At 50.3% G+C, this 19,217-nt stretch overlaps 9 protein-coding genes across 17 annotated transcripts; 5 read left to right on the forward strand and 4 right to left on the reverse strand.

Moving 5' to 3' along the window:
* Positions 1-84: 84 nt before the first annotated feature.
* Positions 85-1,509, forward strand: H257_09634 (hypothetical protein). Of its 4 annotated transcripts, none has more exons than XM_009835916.1 (9): positions 115-213; positions 256-380; positions 441-560; positions 636-674; positions 728-889; positions 939-989; positions 1,042-1,163; positions 1,223-1,291; positions 1,356-1,509. In XM_009835916.1, exons 1-9 carry the CDS (start codon positions 159-161, stop codon positions 1,399-1,401), a joined length of 789 nt encoding a protein of 262 aa, XP_009834218.1. In that variant the 5' UTR covers positions 115-158; the 3' UTR covers positions 1,402-1,509. The 4 variants fall into 4 exon arrangements, with proteins under 4 accessions (XP_009834217.1, XP_009834218.1, XP_009834219.1 ...); XM_009835917.1 differs by having other exon boundaries at positions 1,042-1,099; XM_009835915.1 differs by having other exon boundaries at positions 85-380.
* H257_09635 (hypothetical protein) lies at positions 1,502-2,415 on the forward strand. Its single transcript, XM_009835919.1, has one exon. It carries the CDS (start codon positions 1,605-1,607, stop codon positions 2,199-2,201), a length of 597 nt encoding a protein of 198 aa, XP_009834221.1. The 5' UTR covers positions 1,502-1,604; the 3' UTR covers positions 2,202-2,415.
* A 238-nt stretch (positions 2,416-2,653) lies between these two features.
* On the forward strand, positions 2,654-5,139 carry H257_09636 (hypothetical protein). Of its 3 annotated transcripts, XM_009835921.1 has the most exons (10): positions 2,654-3,143; positions 3,220-3,270; positions 3,329-3,395; positions 3,441-3,964; positions 4,063-4,230; positions 4,353-4,449; positions 4,539-4,692; positions 4,751-4,801; positions 4,874-4,967; positions 5,014-5,139. In XM_009835921.1, exons 1-10 carry the CDS (start codon positions 2,670-2,672, stop codon positions 5,056-5,058), a joined length of 1,725 nt encoding a protein of 574 aa, XP_009834223.1. In that variant the 5' UTR covers positions 2,654-2,669; the 3' UTR covers positions 5,059-5,139. The 3 variants fall into 3 exon arrangements, with proteins under 3 accessions (XP_009834223.1, XP_009834222.1, XP_009834224.1); XM_009835920.1 differs by having other exon boundaries at positions 4,751-4,967; XM_009835922.1 differs by having other exon boundaries at positions 4,874-5,139.
* A 255-nt stretch (positions 5,140-5,394) lies between these two features.
* On the forward strand, positions 5,395-7,748 carry H257_09637 (hypothetical protein). The gene is made up of 6 exons (XM_009835923.1): positions 5,395-5,509; positions 5,567-6,074; positions 6,120-6,202; positions 6,248-6,371; positions 6,517-6,621; positions 6,968-7,748. The coding sequence occupies exons 2-6, from the start codon at positions 5,586-5,588 to the stop codon at positions 7,652-7,654; spliced, it is 1,488 nt and encodes a 495-aa protein (XP_009834225.1). The 5' UTR covers positions 5,395-5,509; positions 5,567-5,585; the 3' UTR covers positions 7,655-7,748.
* Positions 7,749-9,627: 1,879 nt separating this feature from the next.
* Positions 9,628-11,205, reverse strand: H257_09638 (TIGR01456 family HAD hydrolase). The gene is made up of 8 exons (XM_009835924.1): positions 11,144-11,205; positions 10,890-11,095; positions 10,779-10,822; positions 10,633-10,724; positions 10,359-10,570; positions 10,125-10,221; positions 9,975-10,066; positions 9,628-9,921 (listed from the first exon to the last, which is right to left on the reverse strand). Exons 1-8 carry the CDS (start codon positions 11,188-11,190, stop codon positions 9,758-9,760), a joined length of 954 nt encoding a protein of 317 aa, XP_009834226.1. The 5' UTR covers positions 11,191-11,205; the 3' UTR covers positions 9,628-9,757.
* Positions 11,206-12,348: 1,143 nt separating this feature from the next.
* H257_09639 lies at positions 12,349-14,383 on the forward strand. Of its 2 annotated transcripts, XM_009835926.1 has the most exons (5): positions 12,349-12,406; positions 12,460-12,599; positions 12,647-12,902; positions 12,955-13,992; positions 14,046-14,383. In XM_009835926.1, exons 1-4 carry the CDS (start codon positions 12,404-12,406, stop codon positions 13,120-13,122), a joined length of 567 nt encoding a protein of 188 aa, XP_009834228.1. In that variant the 5' UTR covers positions 12,349-12,403; the 3' UTR covers positions 13,123-13,992; positions 14,046-14,383. The 2 variants fall into 2 exon arrangements, with proteins under 2 accessions (XP_009834228.1, XP_009834227.1); XM_009835925.1 differs by having other exon boundaries at positions 12,955-14,383.
* On the reverse strand, positions 13,139-14,300 carry H257_09640 (3-hydroxyisobutyrate dehydrogenase). Its single transcript, XM_009835927.1, has 3 exons — positions 13,722-14,300; positions 13,551-13,668; positions 13,139-13,507 (listed from the first exon to the last, which is right to left on the reverse strand). Exons 1-3 carry the CDS (start codon positions 14,287-14,289, stop codon positions 13,222-13,224), a joined length of 972 nt encoding a protein of 323 aa, XP_009834229.1. The 5' UTR covers positions 14,290-14,300; the 3' UTR covers positions 13,139-13,221.
* Positions 14,384-14,387: 4 nt separating the features above from the next.
* On the reverse strand, positions 14,388-17,025 carry H257_09641 (hypothetical protein). 3 transcript variants are annotated; one of them, XM_009835930.1, is made up of 10 exons: positions 16,906-17,025; positions 16,682-16,827; positions 16,325-16,628; positions 16,223-16,278; positions 16,003-16,176; positions 15,849-15,915; positions 15,392-15,765; positions 15,151-15,338; positions 14,985-15,075; positions 14,388-14,630 (listed from the first exon to the last, which is right to left on the reverse strand). In XM_009835930.1, the coding sequence occupies exons 1-10, from the start codon at positions 16,961-16,963 to the stop codon at positions 14,502-14,504; spliced, it is 1,587 nt and encodes a 528-aa protein (XP_009834232.1). In that variant the 5' UTR covers positions 16,964-17,025; the 3' UTR covers positions 14,388-14,501. The 3 variants fall into 3 exon arrangements, with proteins under 3 accessions (XP_009834232.1, XP_009834230.1, XP_009834231.1); XM_009835928.1 differs by having other exon boundaries at positions 14,388-15,075; XM_009835929.1 differs by having other exon boundaries at positions 15,151-15,765.
* Positions 17,026-17,990: 965 nt separating this feature from the next.
* H257_09642 (hypothetical protein) lies at positions 17,991-19,149 on the reverse strand (the record flags this gene model as incomplete). Its single annotated transcript, XM_009835931.1, has 2 exons — positions 17,991-18,017; positions 18,082-19,149. The coding sequence occupies 2 exons, from the start codon at positions 19,147-19,149 to the stop codon at positions 17,991-17,993; spliced, it is 1,095 nt and encodes a 364-aa protein (XP_009834233.1).
* Between the last annotated feature and the right edge of the window lie 68 nt (positions 19,150-19,217).

The raw sequence follows: 19,217 nt of genomic DNA on the forward strand, positions 1-19,217 counted from the left end.
GCTGTACCTGGTAGACTGGCGGCGCTTACAGGGTTGAATATGACTTGCCGTGAGCTGAAAGGTTGTCTCGGGGTGGATTCGAGTGCTATAAATAGCTGCGAGTGGCCAGCATATGTACGTGCTGTACTTGCTAGTCATTGGCGCCGCAGCAAGCATCCATGGAACAGGAGAGCATATTGCACATACAAGCAGCACCGTCGCGGGTCCTCGACGGTCGGTCGCTGCAGCAATGCCATGTGACCGACTCACGCGTAGAAGAGACCTGCGTCGGCTACTCCAAGGATCGGTACGACCCCGACCACCCAGATGCCGACTGGGGCGGAATCGTGAATCGAACGTTCAAGAAGCGCATATTTCAAGACCACGTTCCCACTCGAAGTGTATGTTGCTTCTCTTTCGTTGCATTTTGGCGGTGAGCATTCACATGAGTTCGATCGTAGCGCCTGATTCCGGCCAAGGGGGGCCTCTTGCCGGCCATCGATTCAACATCCACGCCACAGCGGCGTGTGTCGAGCAAGCGTATCTTCGACAAAGACATCAAATTCGTCAGTAACGATGCGGTACACACACAGTCACCGGGACACGATATCGGTATTCGTACAGCACAAATGATGTAGAGCATGCATTTTTAATAGGATGCCAGAGACACTCCGTTCCGTACCGGGGTGCATCAAGTAAGTACGAGTATTCATCGCTATCTGCGTTCATGATGGAAACGCTCTTCCAGATGGGACCTGGAGGGCGGCATGATTGCTCGGACTGGAAGACATCGTATGCAGCGCAGGCAGAGCGGGAAAACAATCGAGGGAACATACACGAGGATAAAGACGCACCTGGCAAAGTCAGGTCGTTGGGACAAGAGTCGCATCGACGGCAATTGCAACCATTGGTATCCCGCATGCATGCAACGCACTTGACATCCTGATGTGAGAATGTAGTACGATACGCAAACCAATGCTCGGCATGGGGTATTGCCCAGAATACCCACGGTAACGACGCTATTGGCCTACTCAGTGCTGATACTCGTACATATCTCCATAGGAACCCTCGTCACGACATACGCCAACAAATCGAGACTTGAATATGGAGCCTCGACGCGGTATGTCCATACTGTCGGGCATCGGGCAGTCGCTGGCTTCGTCCGATGCATTCCAGTCTATCAAGTACACATCGCTGTTTCAATGCAGCCTTGCTCGGCAACCTTACTGACCATCCCCTTTAGGCGACCGACCCCACATATCCAGTCCGGCTTCGACAACCCAGCCGATAAATCGCTCTTGGTCGAAAACCAGTAAGTCCTCCAGATCCGTCGACTTCGTTGCGATCGCTCATCACCTACGGGTTGTCGATCATAGTCATAGCGTCCTCCTGGGGTACACCGGGCAGCGCCGTGACAAGTGACGGACTGGCGCTGCGGAGGAAGCTTCAACTGTGCATTTCGCGCGCAGTTTGAAATGTGGAATCCGGTTAATGTATTCGGCATAATGTGGTAAATAAAACAGTTTCTTTTCTATACGATACTTTGCGATAGATAATAAAATAAAGCAAAGAATCGAAGTACAAATCTTGGATTGCAATCAGTGGCAGTCGACGAAGCACGCAAGATGACTGCAACGGCGGCAGTAAGCAACGAGATCTCGGAGCGGTTGATCGGCGCCCGCAACGAGCGGGGAATTCCGTCGGCGATCTTTGTGGATGATGTCGTGACATTTGTGGGCGCGGACCCTGTGGAAGGGATCATTGGGGCGCTGCAGCAGTTGTTTAGCAAGTACAAATTCATGGAAACCAACTTGACCAAGACCAAGCAGTCGCTCAAGGTCAAGGTCCCCGACACAAAGAAAGATCTGGCCATGCTGGAGCATTTGATTTCCCAGCGCGGCAAGGACGCGGACATCGAAACACACTTCAGCTTGGCCGACAACGTGTTTGCCAAGGCTACGATCGACGCGGAAGTGCAGACCGTATGCATATGGTTGGGGGCGAACGTGATGGTCGAGTACTCGTTCGACGAAGCGCTGGCGCTGCTGAAGAACAACCTCCACACTGCCGAGCAACGTCTGGAGCAAATCGAGTCCGACTTGGGGTTCCTCCGCGACCAAATCATCACGACCGAAGTCAACATGGCGCGCATTTTCAACCACGACGTGCGACGTCGACGACAAGAAAAGCAGCAGCAGCTGCCGCCGCATGTGAAGGCGTAAGATGTTCACGAACCGACTAAGATGACGTTTGGCGTGTTGCTCTTCCTTCCCTTCAGTTTCGGTACAGATTATAGACCACGCTAAGTGCAGTGTATTCATGTCCCTCGAGGCAATACAGCCTTTACTTAATTGGTAGAGTCTACTAAAGCAGCAGCCTCAGTAGGCCATGCGCTCCCACCGTAGCCGAAAACGAACATGACTTGTCATTATTCACAGCTGTCGTCGTACCTGCACTTGGTCATTGCATGATACCAACACCGCAGCACACTTCCTAGCTGCTTCCCACAGCATGACACCCCTTGTTCACAATCATGTTGGTCGGGGGAGATCCCCCAACTGGCATCACCGTCGAGTCACACTCTTTCGCACTTAACAGAACAGACGACACTGTAACTGCCACGCAGTGAAACTGTCGTGTGTAAAAATACCCCAGGCTTGGCATACGTAGGAGAGGCCGCACACTGAGCGATGTCGTATCGCCTCATCGAAGCCAGATTTCAAATGCTGGACGAGGCCGTGGCCCGCCTCGACAAGTCCAAGCACACAAAGCTCAACGCTTCCGTCGGGCTGCGCGGCTCTGTGCGGATCAACCCCCACGATGTCGCGACGTGGATCAGACCCAGCCATCCTCGCTCCTCGACGTCCATAGCGCCGCCGTCTTCTTCTTCTTCGTCCGACAGTAGCAGTCCGGTCACACTCATCTCGCCGGCTGGACCCAGTTTCAACCAGAGCACCCACGACGTGCACTTGACTCTCCGCCGCAGTACGCTCCTCAGCCGACAAGCCAAGCCTGACGTACACCCGCTCATCGTCCACCGCGCGCCCGCGTCGCATGACTGGGGCCATCCACACGACGAATACGACGATGACGACGACGGATGTCTGGCGCCCGTCGACCCGAAAGAGGCCAAGGTGCATCGCGTGGCCCATGATACATGGGAGGTACAGTACATTCACGTGGACAGAGGAAGGACGGAGGAATTGGGTTGAATGCATGGTTCATGGTTGGTGTTCCTAGTGCATCAACACTGAAATCCAAGCCTCGACAGTCTTGACGCCGGGCCATCCTGTACGACCGCGAGCACCAACCTTCCTCTATGATAGATATCAACATCCTTGGCTTGTAGAGCCGCCTCGTTAAGTCCGCCACGGCCGCGCGGTCGCAAGGCGCGACCCGGAGTCATCGGCGTACGGGTATACACGTTGCTTTATGCTCGTTGGTCACATGAAAACGAGTAGGACACCCTGCCATCAACTACGAATCAACAGTGGACGAGAACGAGCAACGAGGTCTTCACATTGTTCCGGAGGCGGCAACACACTCGTCGTCGTCCGCGGCAGACAACCAACGGCAGCAGCCACACCGACATGACCCACATCAACCGGTAGGACGTCCCATCACGCGCGGTCGACTGGTGAGGCAGCCATGGATGCGGCACCCCGACACATCCCGTCGCAACTGGTTCACCCATTCAGATCAACACCACCACCACGGCCCAACGTCCGTGTCCACACATGGAGATTCCACGACAACGGCTGGTTCATCCAAGAACCGGCGCCACCGACCAACGACCGCCTCCCCAGGCCAGAGCTCCTCTGCTTCGCTTCGTCCGCAACCCCCACGGGGCAGCGACGACCCTGCCTACTACTACCTCGAAATCCGGCTCGAACATGCCACTTCCTTGGCAGGCTGGACGTTCCGCGTGATCGTCACCGACACCACGCACCCGTCGCAACCCGCCGCCCTCTTTAACCGCATGCAGGTACATATGTACAACATACGCAGCCTATGCATGTGGATGCATGTCATTCCTAATATGTGGAGAATGGGTCTGAACCATGTTATTATGTGATGTTGTAGTGCAACGCATCCAACTGCATCGTGTTTGACAAAGACCCGCCGATCCCATCCACATGGCCATCCTCGTCCAAGAAGAAGCATGTCAAGACAACAGCGACGGAACCCATCCTGCGCTCCACCATCTTCGACCCCACGCGATACTTCGACCATGTCAGCCAACCCATCGATGTACGGTACCATGCCTAAATAAACTCATGCCTAGTCTCGGTGAACCACGCCTAAACTAGGTGCATTGGGTTAGGGTTAGTGTGTATTCTGGATAACGTCATGATGTTGTGTCGTTTGAGTAGTTGTATGGCCATTCGTTGCGTATTCAAGTCGTGTCCGAGGGACCCGTGCAAAAGACCATTGTCGACACGATGGTGCATTTCACAGACGCCAACAATGGTACGTGGATGCGCATGACGACAATGCTATGTGATGGCATGGATGCGCATAAGACTGTGGAGGATGGGTCTGTTTAAATCGGTGCGTAGGCGCGGCCTTGTCGGCGGACGAGCTGCTGCAGGTGCTCGGTGGAAGCAAGCCACCACCACTTGTCGTGGACGATAAAACACCCGAAGAAGCCCCGCCAAGCACCCACGACAACAGCGAGTACATTTACCGCAATCACTTTGAAGCGGTCTACGCGTAAGGAGCTACTGGAAGGCAAGGTGGCTCCATGGTCTGATGATGCTGCATTGCATAGGACGGACGTGATGCCTAGCACGTCGGCAAACAAGGTGCACGAAGTCATGGCGTACGTGCTACATGTGTTAATCGTATCATTCAGTCGACGGACGATACTAATGCTACTTGTTGAATGGAGCAGGGAGAAGACACCAGCACCGATTTCGACTGGAACGATGGCCAACGACGTAGAAGGAAAGAAGCGAGAACTTCAACGCATGCGTGAGTCAATGATGGTACGTTGGACGAGTGATGGCTCTCCCTCATGGAGCCTGCACGTAGGACGGCATGCTTCGGGAGCAGCAGCGGCTATCGTTGCTCCGTTGACAGCATGAGATCGTGTAAATATAGTAATTTTTTTTTGTTCGCGCCAGAATGGTAAAAACTAATATACCGGGTATGTATCTTTCGGGTATTTGGGTAATTGTGTCTTCAGCCACGTTCACTAGCACTTACCTTTCCCACACTACGAAGACAAACGAGCCTCCATAAACCGTATGTATGTACATGTAGTAGCGTCGTTATGCAGAGAATGCCAAAGTCGTTCGTGTCTTGCCTTACCCGCGAAGGAGTCAAATACCGAGTAAATACCCAAATACCCGGTGTTATTGAACTACTTTTGGAGGTTATTTGCTTATGTCATTTTTTGAATTTTTGAACGCCGTTTTCGCCGTACATCATTGGCCAAATATACGTCGTTCCCTGCCCACGTCACGTCGAGCGAAGGCTTCTGGCGAATGGAAGAGTGGCCAAGCGAAGAACTTCATCTGTAGTCGAGGTATACGGATCCGTCATGCACGCTTCCTTGGTTGACACTCGCACCATGCATGTGTAGCACCCCCCAACATTGGTTGATGAGCAAAAAGATGAAACCTGCCCTTGAAATCTTGCTCGAGCGCGAACGAGAGCGCATGCAACAACGACAAGAAATGGAAGATATGATGCAGCACTCTGATCTCTTGCGAAGCATCAGCAACGTCCATCCGACGACGCTTCCTGACCCACGATCCAGTGGCGCGAACCACCACCAACCACCGCAGGGAGGCCTACTGCCGCCTCCGACGAAAAAGCGGCGTGTAGACACCCTCCAGCAGTATCCTTCTTCCGCAATCGCCGCCCCCGCCTCCAGTCCTTCCACATCGGGCTCCATCACGTCAACACCAGGACATACTCCCACGAGTACACACGACGGCCCGTCGCCTGCCGCGACGTCCACGCCACCCATGCCAAGGAAGGCGTGCAATTGCAAAAAGTCCAATTGCCTCAAGCTGTACTGCGAGTGTTTTCAACAAGGGTCGATGTGCGGCAGCGACTGCAATTGCCAAGGGTGCCACAACAGCCTCGTACGTAACCAAACGTTTCGTTTGTCCTGCATGTTGCATGGTTAGGACTTTGAAAACCAACGGCAACGCGCCATCCGCGTCGTCCTCGAGCGCAACCCCGTCGCCTTCCTTCCCAAGGTGTCCACGGGGTAAGCCGCCTTCCATATACATGCACGTGTGATGGTACCTTGTAGGGCCAACTCGGTCGCTACGACAAAGTACTTTCGCGGGTGTCGATGTCGACGCAGTGGATGCTTGAAGAAATACTGCGAATGTTTCCAAGCTGGCGTCAAGTGCGGCACGTTGTGTCGTTGTCAGGTATGTTCACTACTTCTTGTGGCGTCGTCGCCAATTCTATCTTGTATATTATATATATAGTATTATTTATATATATGTCGTGGATGTGTTGCCACTATATATATTAATTATACCCATGTATTTGGCGATATTTTATTATTGTTAGATGTGTAAAAACTGCAACTCCGATGCTACCAGCGACCACCACCACCCTCCCCAAGTGCCACGTCAGCATGACCACCATCCTCCTCCTCCTCACGCTCCCGACCAGGTATTGTCCTTTTACCCAAATATTTGGACTTTTGTGCGGATTTGCCAACTCTATCGATATCGATTCTTTGACTTTTGTACGTAAACTCACACTAATTTAAGTCACACACTAATTCCACATTGTATTGGTCGAAGAGAGGATAATTTGATTGGCTACTTGATTATAAAGGTCTGGTTTTTGATTGGTCGATCATCGATTGTGTGCCGATTTGGTTCGTCTGCTCATACTCGATTGAGCACCACCCAAACTCTCCAATTTCGAATCTATCGACAATAACCCATATATATATATATATAATATATACATGTGTTTGCTTTGCCGACGCCTGGTGCTGTTGTCCCTTTAGCGCGACATCCTTCGTCCTCCTCCCCATCATGCGATGCACGCCGCGGACGCGCCTGCTGCTGCTGCTTCTTTGTCCTCTTCCCGCCGCGTAGTTTCAACCATGCCGCCGTCGTTCCCTCCATCATCGACGTACACGACCAAAGCGTCCAAGCCCCACGTGCTGTCACATGCCAAGCGCAAACTCGTAGATCCATCCAAGTACATGGAACTTCCGGCCGTGGCGGGGGGCCGACCCGCCAGCTCCCGCCTCTTGAAGCCCCAAGTGTCGTCGCGCCTGTACCCGCTTGAGACGAGCCTCGCCACGGACGCGTCCGTCCAAAAGATCTGCCTCGCGCTGGTGCATGCCGCCTGCGTCGACGACAAACTCCTTCCATCTTCTTCGACCCCGCGGCCGCCGGTGAATGGCGGCGGCGCGGCGTCGCGGGTCCCCATGACGCCGTTCACATCGCCCCTCAAGACTGCCATCTCGCCGCCGTCGTTCCACTCGCCGTCCGTCGACGCGTTGTTGTGCAGCGAAGACATGGAGTGCACGCCGCAAAAGGGCAGTGGCGGTATGACTGGTGGAGAAGTGGACCAAGACAGACGCAGCGAACTGCAGGAGAAGGCCGTGCTCCAAGAGTTTAGCGTGTGGCTGCGAAACCTCGCCACTGCCAGCGTCAACCACGTGATGCAACACTCGACGCCGTAGAGAGAGATCGATGTTGCTTGGAAAGATGGAAAGTACTAGGAAGTTTATTTAAGACCGCAAATAGATGATGGCAAAAAAAGGACTCGTTGAGCAACTCATGATTCTTCCATTCTTGTCGGCCAAGTATTGTACAAGTGCAAGGTCGTACTAGTATACAGTACTGTATAAGTTACTTACTAATAAATTTATACTGGAAGCTCCAAAGAACAACAAGTATTAATACAAGTCGTACTATTAATACATACTACAGTAGGTTTTCCGGTTACGTACAAATAATATTATATCTATTGTGCTTTTCATTGTGTTGTTCTCGTTGGAATTTAAATCGATTTGATTGGCTACCTCAGATGAGCTCAATCTTATTAGCCAATCAAAACCTTCTCAATGAAATTCAACCAATCAGATCGATTGTGGATCGGTTTGGTCGGCGCGATTCGATTCCAAATTTGTATCAAATCGACAGTACCTGGAAGGAGTATACCCATTGTCAAGACAATAACCTATTTTGACTGAGATACAGTTGTTCAAGGCTCTACAAAGTGAAACCTGTTACTAGTATCAATCATTTCCAATCGGAGGTAGTAATATTGTGAATTCGCTACAGTATGAATTTCCAAAATATGTCGCGTCAATATTGAATCATCACGCTGGAAGTTGTGATTGGTTGAATACAGTTGTCCTTCGTTCGGTAAGACCCAATCAAATCCACTCTCGCCGGCGAGATTCGACGGGACCACAATACAGAGAACCGAGTAGTATATGCGTAACGTTAATACTCGCATGAGTATACTACTTACTACTAGTAGTAGTATGACTACATAGTGTATACTACTTACTACTAGTAGTAGTAGTATGACTACATAGTATACTACTTACTACTAGTAGTAGTATGACTACATAGTGTATACTACTTACTACTAGTAGTAGTAGTATGACTACATAGTATACTACTTACTACTAGTACAGCGAACTGCAGGAGAAGGCCGTGCTCCAAGAGTTTAGCGTGTGGCTGCGAAACCTCGCCACTGCCAGCGTCAACCACGTGATGCAACACTCGACGCCGTAGAGAGAGATCGATGTTGCTTGGAAAGATGGAAAGTACTAGGAAGTTTATTTAAGACCGCAAATAGATGATGGCAAAAAAAGGACTCGTTGAGCAACTCATGATTCTTCCATTCTTGTCGGCCAAGTATTGTACAAGTGCAAGGTCGTACTAGTATACAGTACTGTATAAGTTACTTACTAATAAATTTATACTGGAAGCTCCAAAGAACAACAAGTATTAATACAAGTCGTACTATTAATACATACTACAGTAGGTTTTCCGGTTACGTACAAATAATATTATATCTATTGTGCTTTTCATTGTGTTGTTCTCGTTGGAATTTAAATCGATTTGATTGGCTACCTCAGATGAGCTCAATCTTATTAGCCAATCAAAACCTTCTCAATGAAATTCAACCAATCAGATCGATTGTGGATCGGTTTGGTCGGCGCGATTCGATTCCAAATTTGTATCAAATCGACAGTACCTGGAAGGAGTATACCCATTGTCAAGACAATAACCTATTTTGACTGAGATACAGTTGTTCAAGGCTCTACAAAGTGAAACCTGTTACTAGTATCAATCATTTCCAATCGGAGGTAGTAATATTGTGAATTCGCTACAGTATGAATTTCCAAAATATGTCGCGTCAATATTGAATCATCACGCTGGAAGTTGTGATTGGTTGAATACAGTTGTCCTTCGTTCGGTAAGACCCAATCAAATCCACTCTCGCCGGCGAGATTCGACGGGACCACAATACAGAGAACCGAGTAGTATATGCGTAACGTTAATACTCGCATGAGTATACTACTTACTACTAGTAGTAGTATGACTACATAGTGTATACTACTTACTACTAGTAGTAGTAGTATGACTACATAGTGTATACTACTTACTACTAGTAGTAGTATGACTACATATACTAGGGGGTACGATTGATTATTCATGGAAACTCAACCCTGTAGGTGGTGGGCAATTCCAATTCACTTGCCTGTTGAGTTATTTTCTTCGTTGGATTGGTTGATCTTTGCATATCGATTATGACTTGTCCTTTTTTATCCCATCGAGAACGACGCTTCTTGCGCCAAGATCCACTCGACGGCGTCGTCCACACCGTCCACGACGACGTCAGCCGGGTGCTGCTGGTGGTTGTCCACGTCGGTGAAGATACCCGTCCGCACGAGCACACTGGTCCAGTGGTCCCCGGCGTTGTTGGCTCCTACATCAACACATGCAAGTAGTACCTCTTTTTTCTTACTAATACAAACTTACCTTGAATGTCACTGTACGGGTTGTCTCCAATTCCGTAAAATCGCTCGACTTTCGCCATGCCAGCTTGCGAGTGCATCACGTGTTCGGCAAACCTAGTATTTACGTATCGTAACACTATTTGGTTTCATACACTATTTGGATGTAACGTACCGATACGTGACAGCATGCGGCTTGCCAAAGCGATGGACTTGGAGAGATTGCCCAGTGTGTTGTTCGTACAATAGCTGCAAGCACCTCGTGAATGCACCTGTATGAAAAAGGGATCATAACTAATAATATATATATATAATGAAATATAAGAAATCAATCATATAATATATATATATATATACCTTATATATATTATATACATAGAAAAAATATGATAGATATATACAAATGGACCTTGGGCGAAGCGAGGGACGGGGTACTCGCCACTGAAAGTAAAGTCGTCGTTGCTGACAAAAAGAGGAGTTTGGCGACCCTGTTTGTGTCCAGACCCGAGCGGAGTGCCGCCCACGAGGACGTCCACGGCAATCTGGAGATCTTGGGCCCAATGGATCGGATCATGCAACACGACGATGGCGTCAATGGGCTCGTCGGGAAATGGACTCGGTCTACAGACAACATGGGCTCGCTGTGTGTGTACCTCGTTGGAGACATGTCAATATATGCGTACGTGGGGTCCCATTTCACGAATGGGTACTGGGATGGCGACTGCCGAGCGATGTCTTGCACCGACACGACCTTGTTGAACCCATAGTGCTGGGCCTACATCACACATGTGTGAACATGGTCACTTGAGAGGCCGCGCCGCCATTGTACCACATCCATGACTTCGTATGCGCCGAGCACAAGCACCTTGGAATCTATTCCCACCTCGAGATCACGCCACAATTCTAATCCAGCTCTAGGCAACACTGCTTGTGGACGTACTTCCAAACGTTTTGGCAAGATCTCGCATCGGAGTATGCGACAAGATCATTTGCTCGTGACGCAGAGGCAGGTCCAGGATTTGACTCAGCGTGTGCGTCTTTTTCTCTTCGCGACACCCGCCGCCATTCGTCAAGAAAATGTGCGGGACTTGCTTCTGCTGGAGCTGGCGGATGATCTTGGCGGCATGGGGCAGCGCCTTTCCGCCTCTACACAACATACATCAATCACCCTATGATGACGCAAGATCGCCGCACCGAATCAGGACGCCGTCAATGTCGAACGCAATGCCGAACCGATGCATGACTGACAAATGGCGCGAATTTGAGTGGGCCAAAATCTCCGGATAAATGACTACGTATCCGTACTTGACCTATCATATTTTAAGACTTGCACTTACAGTTATTCTAACCGTTAACGTTATTTGAAGTTTTTATATATTTTTTGCGAGATTCTCCGTACCTAGGGCAGGCGGCTTGGAGCAAGTTATTAATTTCAGAGGTTTCACTTTGTATTATATGCTAATATAATATTTATACGTTCTTAGAGGTCATACGTTATTTCGGGGCCAAAGTGGTCTATTTCAAGTGCGTTTAGTATTCATTTCCACGTATGACATCTCAAGGAAGTTTTCTTTGTGGCGGTGAGTTCAGCACACATACAAAATTTCAATGAAAATGATCAAATATTTCTTCAGAAACTCACATTTGTCCCCTCGACGCCAGCGACCACTGTCAGTACAATACCGTATTATGCTGAATGTGCAAACAAATTTACTAAGCTTACTTACTACCGGTATATCAAATCAAAAGGAAAAATGAATATGAATGATTAACTCTAACTACTGTAGTTACATCCAGTCTTCGTCTTGTTCCTCAAGCACAAAGTCGTCGTGCAGATCAGCGTTAAGGAGTACGAAGTCTTCGCGAACCACCACGCGTGGGCGCTTACGCAACTTGCAAGATTCGGTGGGATAGTCGGTGTTGCTGTCGTCAAGGATAAGTGGATTGCGAGGGCGTTCGAAACCTGCGGTCAGCATCCTATGTGTGGATCGACTTCTGCCTTTGATGCACACCTGTCGTCATTGCAAGAGAACACTATTTATTCGACTATGTTGAGTGCATCAGCTCGGCTAACTTTACAATAAAGGAGTTGCTTGTTCAATGCCGTTCGGGGTTACCGACGATGTGCCACGACAAGTTAATGATTGCTACCTTACATTCTGATCAAAATATTTAAATGTTTTCGACCAAGTATGAACATATGATTTTCAATATAACTATAAAATTGTATGGGTATACAAAATATAGTATTAAATTTCGGTCTTAAATAAGGTACCCTCGATACTATGGCGGTCGAAATAACTACCCATCACGAACTCATTCGGCTTAAGTTTCGCTACCCTGGACGAAAAATCCCAGGGTAGTTATTGTGTACTGTACGGTAACGTTAGAAGTAATCGCTCCGACTTGGCGACCTTTCGAAAAACAAAACAGAACTGACCCCCGAGGAAGACCATGGTACGCGGATGCGACGAAAGACATGACACGAAGAGTGAGCTCAACCTGTGTAGACGACGTGCAGTCAAGCCATCAAGGCGTGGGAGGCAAAGGAGAACGCATCGTCGGAGGAAGCCGCGGTAATCAAGCTGTACTGCCAGATCCCGCCGATTGCCAAGCTCGACAACTCGTTGAACACGCTCAAAAATTGCGAGTACACTACGCGTCGACCTAACACCACTCATGCATGACGCGTTGTAGGCACCTTTCCCTGTCGACAAACTGCATTGACAGATTAATCCCGTTGTCTGGCATGAAGAAACTGCGCATCCTGTCGCTGGGCCGCAACCAAATCAAGAAAATCGAAAAGCTCGACGACGTGTCCGACTCGCTGGAAGAACTATGGCTCTCGTACAACACCATCACGTCCCTCGACGGGCTCTCGGGCCTCGCCAACCTCACAACGTTGTACCTGTCCAACAACCAAATAAAAAACTGGGACGAACTCGACAAACTGGTCCGATACCTTCATCGATCTCTCTTTTCTCATTCACGCTGGACATGTCTAGTCGAATCTGCCCAAGCTCCGCGACGTACTGTTCACAGGAAACCCCATTTACGAAGGACTGTCCAAGGAAGAAGCGCGGTTGAACGTGCTCAAGCGCATTCGCAATGTCATGAAGATTGACGGCGATATGGTTAAGCAAACCGAGCGCGATGCGGTCACAGGGCAATAACGTGTACACAAACATTCCCACCTCCAACTACTACCCTTGAAGTACTACTAGTAATAGTAGAGCAGCATGTACTAGTAGTATTACTAGTTCCGTGTTGTTCTATTTTGTCTTGTGACCTTCCAAAAACTTGAGGATGTAGCTAAAGTCCTTTTGGCCGTCGCCTTGGTTTACGACCATGTTGTACAGCTGATGGACGGCCGACGTGAGCGGTACGGACGCTTCCGTTGACTTGGCGGCATCCAACGCCAGCCCCAAGTCCTTACGCATCAGCACCGACGCAAACCCGCCCTTGTACCCGTTGCTCGATGGCACGTTCTCCAAGATGCCTGGGTACGGGTTGTACAGCGTCGACGACCAGCATTGCGCGCTCGACGTGTTCAAGATCCTACCCATCGTCATTAGATACTCTCGTATGTATTCGTTCTTACCCGGCGAGGACTTTGGGGTTGATGCCAAGCTTGTCGCCGAGCGTCATGGCTTCCGCGACGGCCACCATTTCAATCGCCAGCGCCAGGTTGTTGCAGATCTTGGCGGCTTGGCCCGTGGCTACATGACGAAGGGGATGAGATGGAGATGACGAGAGAATCCGTTAGACGTACACACTCCGCCGCAATGCACGATGTTCTTGCCCATTTGCTTCAACACGGGGTTCGCCTTCGCAAACGCATCGTCCGACCCGCCGACCATGAAGGTAAGTGAGGCGTTCTTGGCGCCGTTCACACCGCCAGACACGGGCGCGTCCACCAAGGTGGCGCCGACTTCTTTCACCAAGCGAGCGGCCAGGGTCTTGGTGAAACCAGGGTCGATCGTGCTGGAATCGATCAGGAAATGCGACTTGGTCAACGCATGGATCAAACCATCCTTGCCGAGGTACACCTGTTCCACATGCGGCGTCGAAGGCAACATGGTCACGACAGTCGTAGCTTGAGCGGCAACCTCGCGAGGGGACGACACGACTTCGACCTTGCCGTGGGGGGTGACCGCGTCGATGTTGGCTTGGACCACGTCGAACACGACCACATGGTTGCCGGCCTTGGCGAGGTTGATCGCCATGTTGCCGCCCATCTGGCCAAGACCGATAAACCCAATTGTCTGTCCCGTCGTCGTGCTCATGGAGCGTGCTACACCCACCGACGCATGGAGTTTCAACGCGGCCGAACGAAACATGGCAGTCGAAATCGCAAAATGCACAAGATCGGAGGGGGTGGGTTGTCCAAGCGTCAAAATTAAAATCAATACGTTTGTTGACTTCACTTGAAATTTGTATGGTATTTTTCTTTTTCATTATATAATTTTATTCATTGAGTTGGAGGTTGAAGTCCCATGTTGAACGACAACACAAAACACTTGGAGATGTCGTAATATAAATTCTAAACTAATTACACCCGAAAGTGAATCACGACGACTTCGCCCGTGGAAAAGCACGCCGAAATCAACGTGCCGTCGTGGTTCCAACTCACTTCAAAGATATCCCCTTGACCTTGATATGTCTTGACCACCCCGCCAGTCTAATTCATGCCGTCATATGATTAAGTACGTTGTGTTTATATCATATTCGATGCAGCCCAGTAACAGGAGTTCTAAGTACTCCTCCGAGTAGTAGTACTTCCTCTGGTTACTGCCGACATTTACTTTGAATTGACACAGACAATCGAGCCCTCACTCAATTTGGGCGAATGATACTTTGGCATGAATTTTCGCAAAAGATTATAATCAGCGCTTAAAACAATTGTAAGCCAATGAAATGTCATAAATAGTAATAGAAATTGAAGAATTACAGCCAATGAAATGCAAATGTCGCCAGTAACTTTGAAATGTCGGCAGTAACCTAGGAAGTAGTAGGTATACCAAACCACACCTACCTGCAACGACCACACTTGGACAGCTCCGCTGATACACCCGCTGGCCACGTACTCGCCGTTCGGACTAAACGCAATCGCATACACGGGGTTGCTACAATATCCAAGATGAGAGGGATGTGAGTCAGCAACTTGCGAAGCAACGACACCATCACACATACACACGTACTCGTGCTGCAACGTCGACGTGCATTGACCCACTTGGACATCCCATAACCTGACGGTCATGTCAAAGGACGCGGTCGCGAGCACCGCGGTCCGGTTCGGCTGCGCGGTCCCTGGGCCCGTGGGGCTCCACCGCACCGTGTACACTTCCTTGGTGTGGTCCGTCAGGTCATACACACATGTTGCGTCCGTCTACCCAACATCATATGGTTGGACACAGTACGATCGATATAAAGCAACCGCACCACTTTCCACAGCTTGACGGTGGTATCGTCCGAGCAGCTCGCCAACACGGTTGCGGGGGGGTTCCAGTGGATGGCGTTGATTTCGTCCGTGTGGCCTTTCCATGTCACACACGGACCCGCCGCGTCGTCGACGTTTGTGAGTCGGATGGTCGTGTCTGCCGAGCACGTGGCGAACGTCGCGTCATCCTTCCAGGCAGCGTCCAAGATGGACGCGCCGTCGTGCAGAGTCATCTGCGCCAGCTTGGACGACGCTTGGATGTCCCATAACGACACGGTGCTGTCGAGGCTCGCACTCAGCACCACACGACTCGACGGGTTCCACCGCACGGCAAACACTGGTCCGGTGTGGTGCGCCATGTCCTGCAGCAGAGCGCCTACCGATTGAATCGTTAGGTCAAGAGGCTTAAGAAGGAACGGGTGGGTGGGTTATAAGACAAGACGATCGCGATCTGCGTACCAGAAGTACCCGACCACAGTCGCATGTGGCCATCGTAGCATCCCGTGGCAAGTATCGATCCGTCCATCTAATGGACACACACACACATATCAAACAAGATAGGATGAAAGGAACAACATGAGACAGAGAGGGAGGATGGGACATGGGCACGTACATTCCACTCCAACGTCGTCACGTCCGTCGAGGTGGCGCCGTCGCTGCCGTGTGCAAGCGTGAGGCCAGTCGCGGGAGTCGAAAAGTCGGGCGGAACGTCCCATATCCGCGCGGTGGCGTCGCTGGAGCCGGTCACGAGCGTGTTCTGCCGCGGTTTCCACGAACAGCTGAACGCCTGGAGAACAAAGATGAGGCGGACATGACATGGGTGTGGTACGTACGTCTTTTTCGTGGCCGCGTAGCACGATCATGGTCGTGTCTGCTGCAGGTGGGTCCGCTAAGGCATAACGTGAGCGTATGTATGAACGGACAAGTAAGTGTACCAGAGTCTGTCGTGGGGTTGGTCGAATGGGACGAAGGAGAAGGTTCGTTCGTGGCGGAGACGGTGGTTGTCGTCGTCGCAGTAGTCGTGGTGGGTGTCAGTGCCGGGTCATGCACCGAGTCGGGGGAGTTCGACGTGAGTCCAAGACCAGTGGTCGTGCTGCCGCTGCCGTCATCTGCCTTGCGCTTTCGTTTGCCAGGCTTTCCTCCAGAGGAACTGCTACCCCGCGACACGGATTGCGCGACTCGGCAGATGTGTGGATTCAGGAGCGTGATATCAGCTTCGCATTCACGCTCTGTCCCGTCCTGTATCGATATTAGGTACATTGCACATCGACGCAGTCTCGGCCACATATTACCTCGTTCACGTGTGCTTCAATACCCACATACAGCAGCCCTTTCTGAATGAACGAGATCAATGCGCCGGGGGGCACTTCTGTGGAGATGACACTGCTCTTGGCCAGTTGGCTTTCGTACGCAAACGTGAACGCAGCGTGCGAGAACCCTACGTGCGACCACCCGAGCAGGATATGAGAGGGAGAGGGTTCCATCCAGGAGGAAACTTGGTCGCACATGCACATACCAGATTCCTGAAGGTAACGATACACAAGGAAGTTGACTTCGTCGGATGTGATCGCCATATTCTCGCGCGAGGATCGATCGGTCTCGCACCTCCGCCGCCAATATTATTCGGTTTTAGGCGTCTGGTGTGGAATACTTGCGACCACAACAACGAGGGTACTAGTAGTAGGCATAGAGTGGGCATTTGACCTGAGGCATTTAAAATAGTATACAAATCACTAGTATACATGTCTGACGAGCTATTAAAAATGCAATTGGTTCTTGCTAGTAGGCGTGAACCTTTATAAATGTGAACAATTCCTTTTGCCCAGTACAAGGATTTGAAGCCACACTTTGAATCGAAGTAAATTATTTATTGCCAATTCTGATTGGCCTCTATACTACGAAATTCGATTTCAATGACAAATCAAACCAATTGATTTGTAATTCTTGCGTCTGATTGGCTACAAAACTTCGTACACGTGAACAAAGTTCGTCCAAATATTGCTGTACATATCCAATCAGAATCGTGTATTTTAAACCGTTTAGTTTGATTTGTCAAAATAATCTAAGTTGGCCAATCAGACTTCATCGTTAAGATTCTACGAAGTACTTTGCTAAAAATAGACTAATCTTTTGCAAACCGCCGCCGCAGCCCTTGCAACCACGTACTGATATCCATCAAGAACACTTCAGCCATAGACACCAGAGCAGCTAAGAGCATCCCCACTCGTGGCGCTAAAACTCCAAAACTGTATTTTTTCAGTCAGATTTTATCGTTTTAATTCTCCCACCGCGGGACTCTCTAGCGTCGACGCTATCCGGCGCGCTAAAGTCAGATTATTCGTCAGATTTGACCGATTGGTTAGAGTTCTGGCCAGCATACAATCAGCAATACATTTTCATGTGCATACAATTCCCAACACGTTTAGTTTTACCTGGTTGCAATGGCATGACGCCATGTCGGCCAAGTACAGGTGCGTGTCCTCGCGGCCCCACATAGCGCAAAGCGCCGCTTAACGCTAAGTTAGAGTGAGTCCATGAGTCCTATCTTGTGTATATCTTCGACTTGACTGCATGTGACGTTTGTATGGTGAAGGATGACTGTCAGCATTGGCCATGGCGGCAGTCGTCCTTCGGCATGTGCCAACCTCGCCGACCCTCATGTATGTAATAGATGAGACGAGGTTAATCTTACCGCATACTCCAACTGCATGGTGAGGTCATCCAGGCTAGCAGCCGCCTCCTCCATGTCCGTGGCAGTGCGATCGCCGCCGCTTGGAGTGGCCACTTCCACCTGGCCCACGGCCACTTCACTGCGAGTAGCGCGCACCGCCGCCACCTTAGCAGGACCACTCTTCGCCGCCTTGAAGATGGACGTGCGGTAGTACCCCTTCGCAAAATCTTCCTTGCGCTTTGGGCAGTCCTTCTTTATGTGCACCTTGGCACCTTCGTTGTACTTGCCGTTACAGTAAAAACATTCATTCTGGCCGCCATCCGGTTTTCGCTTGCGCTCATTGGCCAGAATTTGGCCAACCGGAAATTCGTACTTGTTTAGGGATTTTCCAAATCCGGTTGACATCGACAAAATGTCCCGCTTACTTTTGGACCCAAACGTGTTCACCACCAACTGAAACACTTTGTCCATAGTAAATGAATCCTTGGTGAACTTAACCGAGGACCCAAAGTACTGCTGGGGTAGGAGCGATAGGAACAGAGCACCCACTAACTGCTCCGAAACAATTGGCTCGCCGAAGCACTTGACGCTCTGAGCGTTGATGCGGTTCCGTAGGGCACTCATTGCCTTAAAGTGGTCACCCACATGGCGGTAGTCGGACGTAAGGGTGCCGACGAACTTAGTGAGGAGGCCAATGACACCCGTCGCGCTCGACTCCCCAAAATCACGTTCGAGCATGCGCCAGATCTCGGTGACAGTAACGGCTGGGTCAATTAGGGACACGTTGAGCTGGTTAAGGTAGCTCTTCGGTAGGGATTTTGACAAAAGTGAGCGAATCTCCACGTTTTGTAAATCCCTAAGGAGGGTGGCCTCCTGTAGGGATTCTTGCGTTAAGGTATCCGGTAGCGCATCCGGCACACCAGTAAGCCAAGACTCGTACGACACGTCACACACGGCACGCTTGGCGTTTTGGGCGTCAATGCGGGCCTTAAGCCAGCGCTTCTGCAGCTCACCACGGAAGGCGTCCATCCAGGTTTGGAAGTCCTCACGCTTGCCACTGAATACGAGGCGTTGGATGTCGGAGTTCATACTTGAAGTATTAAGATGAACGCGGGCAACACGTGGTGGGGTTGAAAGGGGCTGGTATTAAGGTGCTC

This window comes from Aphanomyces astaci (genome assembly GCF_000520075.1).
Source record: "Aphanomyces astaci strain APO3 unplaced genomic scaffold supercont1.24, whole genome shotgun sequence".
NCBI lineage: Eukaryota > Oomycota > Saprolegniomycetes > Saprolegniales > Verrucalvaceae > Aphanomyces > Aphanomyces astaci.